The sequence below is a fragment of the Rhopalosiphum maidis genome, chromosome 3, assembly GCF_003676215.2.
Source record: "Rhopalosiphum maidis isolate BTI-1 chromosome 3, ASM367621v3, whole genome shotgun sequence".
In the NCBI taxonomy this organism is placed as follows: Eukaryota; Metazoa; Arthropoda; class Insecta; order Hemiptera; family Aphididae; genus Rhopalosiphum; species Rhopalosiphum maidis.
The window spans coordinates 26,335,982-26,345,095 of NC_040879.1; the positions used below are offsets into that span (position 1 = coordinate 26,335,982).

The window sequence follows — 9,114 nt, forward strand, 5'->3', positions numbered from 1 at the left end:
TTCTTCCACGATTATTAATCTGTAAATTAAATTTATTATATTTAAGATAATTTATAAAAAATAAATTAAACAATAGTTATAAAATGATTTTTTTTACCTATATCATCGTAGTTGCATCGGAAACTTTTTTTAAGTTTTCAAATAAAAATCTACGACGATCGGACAACATATGCTTGTATTTTGAAAAACTACGTTCGACGTCAACAGATGAAATGAGAGCAAATTTGTTATGGATTAAATCATCACATGTTAAATCTTCAGGAAGTTCCTCTCTTGATATTTTTTCGCCTTTTAGAATATTTGATATTATGGTATTTTTGTTTAGTACAACATCAAGTTTTTTTGTAACTGTTTTTCTCGTTTTTCCTGAAGCTTGTTTAATTTGTTGTTTAACCTTTTCTATACAACACACGGACTCTGGTAATAGCATCCTAGATGTTTCTAAAAGTGTAATTTCAGTAGTCAAAAATCCGAAATTACTTTTTATGCATATTAAATTTGTTTCAATTTCTGGGTTTTCGACTAATTGTTTAGCGTTTTTAATAGGCAGTGTATCATCTGAGTTCAATTGAAGTATAACATTTTTAATATGTAGAAAATGTTCACAATAATAGTTCACGGCATTTAATCAAGTGCCCCAACGAGTAATTGGTTCTGGAGGCAGAGGAATACCCGGGGCCAAATTCTTAAACAAATTTATACGGTATGGAGCTTTTAAAATAACTTTTTAATATTTGATATTAAACTATTAATTTCTGGAAAATACATTCTGATCTGTTCTATCACTCTGTGTAGGCCATGTGCCTACAAGTTATATGTACCATTTTTGAGTAAAGAACTTGTAAAGATTTTCCTGATTTTACCATATATGGTGCTGTATCCGACACAAAAAGTAAAACGTTGTCAGAAGTATGCCTCAGGCCATAATATAAAAAGAGATCTGTCAAATAATTTAGATATAGTAGAGTGGTTGGTTTTTTTTAACACCTTTGAGTTAAGTAGGAATATTTTCCCAGGGTTGTCTATTTCTAATATACCAATTTTAACATTGGCTACATATCGCCCCTAAACGTCAGTAGTCTCATCTATTGACACCCATACATTTTTTTTCCTGACGTAATCCCTAATTTTAATAATAGCATTTGAGTAGCATTGATCTATATAGTTTTTTTCGAAGCGTAGACTTGTCAAGAATAATTTGTTTAGTATATTTATGCAGAAAATCGCGAAATATTGGTATATTTAATTTAGTGAGAGGGATATTTGCGAACAAAAAAACATTACACAGTTCTTCGTTGAATGATGACTTCATTGACATATCTGTGATTAGAAGCTGAGATTTTGGTTTTTCTTGTTGATTTTGAAAATTTAGCTGCTAGATATGTTTACCTCTAACGATATGTTGTTGAATATTATATTTTTATTCGACAAAAACTTTAACACCACATACTCTGCAAAAAAGTACAGCATTTTCACAAGAAAAAATGTCTTCACCTAATTCTTTTACAAAATTGCGAAGACAAAAACTACAATTAATGATTTTTGGCATTTTGTGAGTGACAATCGGTAAGAATAATGAATTATATGGTGTTATAACGAAAACTAAACTGTAATTCTTAGTAGATAATTTCCAGAGCAAGAGCATATTTTTGTGTTGATTGTCGTTTCAAGATAAAATAATCTACTAAATACAATATACTATATACGTATCTAAATTACATCAATTAACATATCCATACATCAAACACAACGAGATAAAATCGGTTAACCTGAAAACCATCTTTTGACGATTAATCATAAAATTAACTAAAAAGAAAGATCTCTCCATCATACTCCAAGATTAAGGATGATTGATGTTATTCAGAAAAGAATTGAAGACTTATTCATCAGACCGGCTAACGAATTAATATTCTTATCAATGTCAATGTGATTACTTCTAAAATCCCATTATGGATGCTAAGATTAAAACTCATTCTTTGACTTAACCTTCATATTTGTACATACATTAATATACGGTGCCATCCAACAATATTGTGAAAAACGCAGAATCCTATGAATTTGTTTCACTTTTAATCCATTAACGATGGCCTGTTTCAAATTTCTATAGTGAATAAGAATTAAATTTCGATTCTAATGTTGTTAACAGTTTTTTTACTTTTGAATTAGAAGGACATTTATTCTTGTGTAAAAATGGGAAATCATTATGTTTGTCATGTAATTGTTTCGGATAAATAACATCTATTTCTAAAATATAACCATATTCAGCATCATCTTTAATTTGTGTTATATATATTGAAAAATCGTTAAACCATTCAAAATTTTTATGAAGTAAAGCAAATAACATTGATTTTCCATATAGATTTACACAGTCCAGGTAAGCTAACCACGTTACAGGTTTGTTTGAAACATAATTAATATTTTGAATATTAGGAATGTTAGCTTTTACATGTTTTTTAACTGAATGACAAATTCCACCACGTAATCCATTCTCCAAAATAATTTGAATATCATACTGTTTAAACCGTTCTAGTTTGAAATTAGTATGTTTTAACATACAATCGATTGCAAATCCCGGAACGGTCATAAAATGTGAAGCATTGAGCTTAAGTGTTTGTAAACAAAGATCTCTAAAATTTTCAAAAACATCGGCAAGTAAACACACATCAGTTGCTAAGTATAAGTCACTATATTTTCCTAATGTTTTTATATTAAATGTTTTCCAAACCTTATGAGCATGCGCATAATCTTCATCACTAATATCTTCATATTTTAATGAATTATAAAAAGACTGTTTTGGTGGTAAACAAGTTTCATTTAATTTATTAGGATGGTCAATATATTCATAAGGAAACACACCTTTTCGTGTAACTAAATTTAATGTTGACAAAAAAAATATTTTTAATGTTTCTCTAAATCTAGTTTTGTCTTCAGATAAATTATCAGCTAGTGAACTAAGAGACTCTGACATAAAACGAAATGTGTCAATAAATTTTATGTTAAATTTATCTTGAATAGTTTTACTAAATGATATATATTTTTCCGATGAATTAGGTATTATATGAATATCATTTTCATTACAACCAAGTTCACGGACAATGAAATGACTGTCATAGACTAAGTTGTGAAAATATATCGGAATAAATGAAACATTAGTCAATTCAAAATTACAATTTAAACAAACAGATGATCTAAAACGTCCTATAAAATGAATATGATCTCTTATTTTAACCAAATTATCGTTTTTAAATGATTTGCAACAGCATTCACATAATCTAGCATTTTGAAATTTATGCTCTTCATCAACAGTTAATTTGTCTATCGGTATATTTATCTTATAAAGATTATACACTTTTGAACCTATATCTATCATTGTCTTTATGAAGTGTTTTGCTGCATTACGGTTTCTATAAACATGAAGTTTTGTTGGAATGTTATATTTTTTTATTAAATATTTAGGTATAATGTCATTATCTATTTTTACGTAAAATGTATAACTCATAGGTTTATGTTTATGAGTTATCAATGTCTTAGTTAAAATGTCTTGGTTGTTTATTAAAGGTTATAAATAACATTCGAAATCAGAATAAATTACTATAGGTATTCGTTGATATCTTTTAAAATAAATAGTATTGTCATCACCGGTATCAAACATTACACGTCTTCCAAATTTATGTTTTCCACAAATTTTTTTATGTTTTTTTAATCCATTAATACCCCATAGTTTGAATTTACAAGGAGTATTACTAAAAACTGTAAAACATCTTTTTCATATAATTAATTTAGATTTATGTTTCGTCTTTTGACTACGAATAAGTCTACAAAAATCATTAATAAAACAATAACGTGACGTTATATCATTATTAAATAAAAGCAGATCAAAATGGTTTTTATTTTTCACATTATTCATATATAATGGGAAAACAACATTTTTATCATCTAAACTAAAAACATTATATAAACTGATTCATTATTTGAACGTTCGAATGATTTAATTTGTTTAGCTGGTGTCAGAAAATCGATACAATGAAAATTTAATCCACTTTTTTTTTCAAGTATTTTAAAATATTAATTACTAAATTTAGTTTTATCTGAATGAGTATTATATTTTGTTAAAATTGCATATTTGAAACATTTGCTGTCATAATTTTTTACATTTATAACAGCTTTCTTATTCCGTATACAGTCTGGTAAAATTACATAAGTAAATCCGGTTAACGGGTTTATAATATTGATTCTTAATTGTAATGCATCAATTGAATATAAACTCCAACCACTTCCTTTAGTTGCAAAATTACTTTCCTCTTTGTGAATTTTATCAAATATTTTTTTCAATAAATTTTCGAAATTTGAATTTGTATATGCCAACACATTCTCTGTTTTAAATGAAATGTTTACATGTACGTAAACACAGTCGAGATACAAGTTAAATTTAATACTAGTTTGATGTGATATTTTTTTAATTTACAAACAATCATTTCAAAACCGTATTCAAAAAATTGGTTAAAGTCTATGAAATTATAATCGTTTTTTAAAACAAACGTTTTAGAACATTTTTTAAACCGATTTAATTGAAAAGTTCGCTTCCAATTACGTTCATACATGTTTTTTTTTGATATTACATTTCGTTGCATTTTACTGTAATTAAAATAAATAATAATAATGATTTAAAATTTACCATTAAATAACAATAAATAAATAATTATTGATAAATAAATAAACGTATTAATCATTTATGCTTATTAAGTCATTATTTATTATTATTACAATCGATAGCGTTGACCATTGAACGATCGAGGTTAATTTTTAAATATTACTGTGTTACTAATTACTACATATTATTATTAAAGATAAGTCAATATAATTTTATTATTTTACTTAATATGAACTGATAATATTGCTTTTTATACATAAATAATTAACTTAGTACCTATACCTTAAAGCTAATCTGGTTTCTTTTCAAAATTTTTTTAGTAACAAATCTCTGGTTTTATATATATATATATACATTAATCTTATTCATCCATCAGGTGATATTATTAAAGGTCGTCCTCAAAGTCGTTTAATTTTAAGTTTAACATGAGTCTGTGATATAGCTGTAGAAATTAAGTATTAAATCGACATGTTATGTTAATATTTATTGAAATCAAAATTGATTGTAAATATTTTAACGGATGAGGTTAATTTTTCAACATTACCGTGTTACTAATTGCGAACTATTAGTATTTAATAAAATCCTATATTATTTTATTATTTTACTTAATATAAACCGATAATTGTTTTTTATACATAAATAGTTGAAAATACATTTCGTTAATTTTACATCACTAACTGCGTTGTGAATATAAATTATATCATGGTTTTGATCACAAATTGAATCATGTGTTTCCTTCAACGATAAAAATCTACCATTTATAATTATATAACCTAATTTATGGTTTAATATAATTTCATTACTTTGAAAATTAATTAATTTTAAATAAAATACTCTATTATTATCAGTATCGTATGCAGTCATATTCAACATTATATTTGTTTTAAATCCTAATCTTTGTAAAATATTTTTATCTGAACTATCATTCCATAGTAAAATAATTGCATTTTGATTATTAAAATCAAGATAGTTTTTTTAAAAAGTTTGTAGTTAGGTTCGACGTTTTTGTTTCCATAACTAAATGTAATTCATTTAATATAACTTGAATCTGATCTGGTTTCTTTTCAAACATTTTCAAATAAATCTCTAGTTTTTATATATGAATAATTATTCATTAATCTTATTCTTCCATCAGGTGATATTATTAAAGATCGACCTCGTAGACGTTTAATTTAAGATTTTACGAGAGTCTGTGATATAGCTGCAGAAATAAGTATTAAATCTGTACGTTGATAGTTGCTGAATTCAAAATCAATTAAAATTATTTTATTTTTTGGGTTTTGTCTGTAAATAAACAATAACTATTAAGTATCATAGTATTACTTTATCTATGTTACTAAAATATATTTTAATAAAAATATAATATTGATTTCATATTTTTTTATTTTATATAAAATTTAGATTATTGAATGTACTTTATATTTTATTGATTTAATTTTTTATTTTGCATAACATGAATTTATTAAATATTTTATATTTGTATGATTTTTATTTTACTGTAAAGTAAAAACGAATAAAAGATATTTATTTATAAGTAATCAATAATATAAATATTTTATAGGTCTCTAACTTATTATTTTTAAAAAAATATATAAAAAATAAATACGATCATATCTTTTATATTTATTCGCTAAGACCGACAGATTCACCAGCAGCTTAATTAATCTATAATGATATAAACAATATTCAAATAAAATAATAATTTTTAACTTTGATTTTATATCATATTTTTTTTAATCTGTTCGTGTTTTACTAAGTCATACTTAAATAAGACATATTTAATAACTTCCATTATATATATATTAAATATTGAATTTGAATTCAACCAATTTTAATTTTTTTTTATGTTTTATTAATTTTATTTATATTTCATATTATACGTATGTTTTCATTTATATTTTAAATATATCATTATTCATCTGATTTTTATTTCACTAAAATTTTGTAAATTATTAAAACATATTTATTTATAATAAATTATATTTGTATTTTATTTATATCTTACATATTGTTTTGCTGCATAATTTGATGAATACTTGTCCACGGTCTACGTTGTTGCGTTGAATAAGTAGGTAGTAATTAAACAATTAATTAACACAATTAAAAATGAATTAAGAACTAAACAGTTTTTCAAATTAATATTGTATTGAATTTAGAAAAACTGTGAAGACAGACGTGTAAGCGATAATAGTGTTGTAATAAAGTCAGCGACTCACACAAGTACTGAAAGGCTGAGGATAATAGACTATAACCAACTCAAGACCTCTCTGTAAATTGACTATAAATATTGAATGATTACGGGCCAGATTTATAGTCTGATTCAATGATGTGATATGTGATATTGATTCTAATTATAAACTTAAAACAGCTAGTTTTATGAATATGTTTATAGAATACGGTAAAACTATGATCACGCCATATGACACCACAACTTTGCAAATCTGTATATAAATGATCAGTAGACATTGATTATAGTTAGTGTTAAATCTCAACATTACTTATAAAACTTTATGTTTCGTCGTTTCATACCGTAATATATCCATTTGCTACAAGTTGATAACAAACCAAGTAACACAGTAATCAGGTAAATGTTTTTAAACAATCTGTTATATTAAAAATTAAATTTTTATTGATTATTATTTTTATTTAAGGTATAAAAAATAATATAAAATAATATGTCGGACTATACAAATGTATCTGCAGGCGAAACCTCTTCAAATGATGATGGAAGTATACCTATTTGATTATGTATATGTGTGTGTGTAAGATATTAATATATTATCATTAAATAATAGAATAAAAGTAGTATTCTATCAACACTATCATTTTCTTTAAAACCGGTAAAAATGCAAAATAGAAAAATAAAAATTACGTTGAACCAAAAGTTCAAAAGTAAAAAAGACTAAGGCAGGAAAGGTAATAATTTGTATTATATCATTTTTTAATATTACACAATCACACGCGTGTGCACACACGCACGCACACACACATTCATTTTTTAAATATAAATATATATAAATGTATAGCAGTAAACAGAACCAATAAAGTCATACAAGGATGCCTTAGCTAGTGTTATTTCAAAAGGAAATATTGAAGATAACGTTTCAAATTCTATAACATTGACGGAAGAAAATTACACGTACATGATTATGTGTCCAGTAGCGCCAAAATGCGATGACTACTATAATGTCATCCAACATTATAAAACTAGTGCTATTAAGGACATTCCGTCACTTGAAAGGTAAGTAAAAAAAAAACAATGATTAAATGAACTATCTAGTTAAACAACAGCGATACAGTAATTTATTGATCATTAGATTATTTTTTTTAATTTGACCGTTACCTATTATTATACATCGCAAATTAATTAAATTCTAATTAAAATAATGAGATCGAAGATTTTATCGTTGATATTGAACTATCAAATGATTAAATAATAAAACATATTACGAATATTAAATAATGATTTTTTATAATAGATGGAAACATTCCGAAGCTAGCGTGAAGTTGTATACTTGCAATACCTATCCTGCTGATAATGAAATGTCAAATAAAATAAACGAACCTATTCGATCAATTTTGAATCGACGTTCATCAGACCCGAAACGTAAGATTGAAAGAAACAGCAAAAAATAAATGTTAACATATTATAATGGGAAAAATATTTATTGATGTTATAAATTATAACATTTTATAAAATTATTAAGTAGTATTATTAAGAGTAATTATAACAATTATAATGGTATAAAGTTCAATACAAATTTTAATTTATATCATCATTAAATCATATAATATCATATCTGATAGTGAATTATTGTGGAATTGAAGTATTTCATTTATAAAACAAGAATCATCGTTCTGTATACAACACATGCTGAAGTCAAAATTTTGAATATACTGATTAGTAAAATCATTTCGCTGACAAGATGATGGTAGAATATTGATGTCTGCTCTAATTAATGAATTTACAATATCGAAAGTTGACTGATATGAAACCAACTTTTTTTGCTTTTCTACAATATGTGAATCGATACATTGTTGTAATTGTTTTAAACGATGTAGGTCAGTATATAATAAGGTAATAAAATGATCATTAACATGCAATTTAATAGTTAACTGATTTAAATTGACTGAATAATATATGTTATCAGTTATTTTCATACGTTTACAATTAGTATGTAGATTATTAGTTATTGAACTATAATTGCTATCACACATTAGTGTACACAACTGAAGTAAATCGAAGGTTAACAATTTTTTAGTAACATTACATTATAGTAATACAATAACAAAAATCGTTTTATTAACCAAAAATCCAACCGTTACACTTTTCTTGATAAAAGGTCTAATATTGAATTTGCTACAATAATTGATGGAATCATATTGTATGACGACGTGATCTTTTTGATACAGACGATTTCTGATGATAATTTTTAAAAACGAATAGAAATAAATGTAATAAC

The 9,114-nt window shown here is 24.8% G+C and overlaps 1 protein-coding gene across 1 annotated transcript; it reads left to right on the forward strand.

Moving 5' to 3' along the window:
- The first annotated feature begins 7,770 nt into the window (after positions 1 to 7,770).
- Positions 7,771 to 8,287, forward strand: LOC113559150. Its single transcript, XM_026964766.1, has 2 exons — positions 7,771 to 7,892; positions 8,131 to 8,287. Exons 1-2 carry the CDS (start codon positions 7,795 to 7,797, stop codon positions 8,285 to 8,287), a joined length of 255 nt encoding a protein of 84 aa, XP_026820567.1. The 5' UTR covers positions 7,771 to 7,794.
- Positions 8,288 to 9,114: the final 827 nt, after the last annotated feature.

Excerpts from the sequence above, each read along its gene's own strand:
- LOC113559150 (XM_026964766.1), top strand. The coding sequence starts at position 7,795 with ATGATTATGTGTCCAGTAGCGCCAAAATGCGATGACTACTATAATGTC. Across the intron at positions 7,893-8,130 it reads GACATTCCGTCACTTGAAAG|ATGGAAACATTCCGAAGCTA; the intron begins GTAAGTAAAAAA and ends TTTTTATAATAG.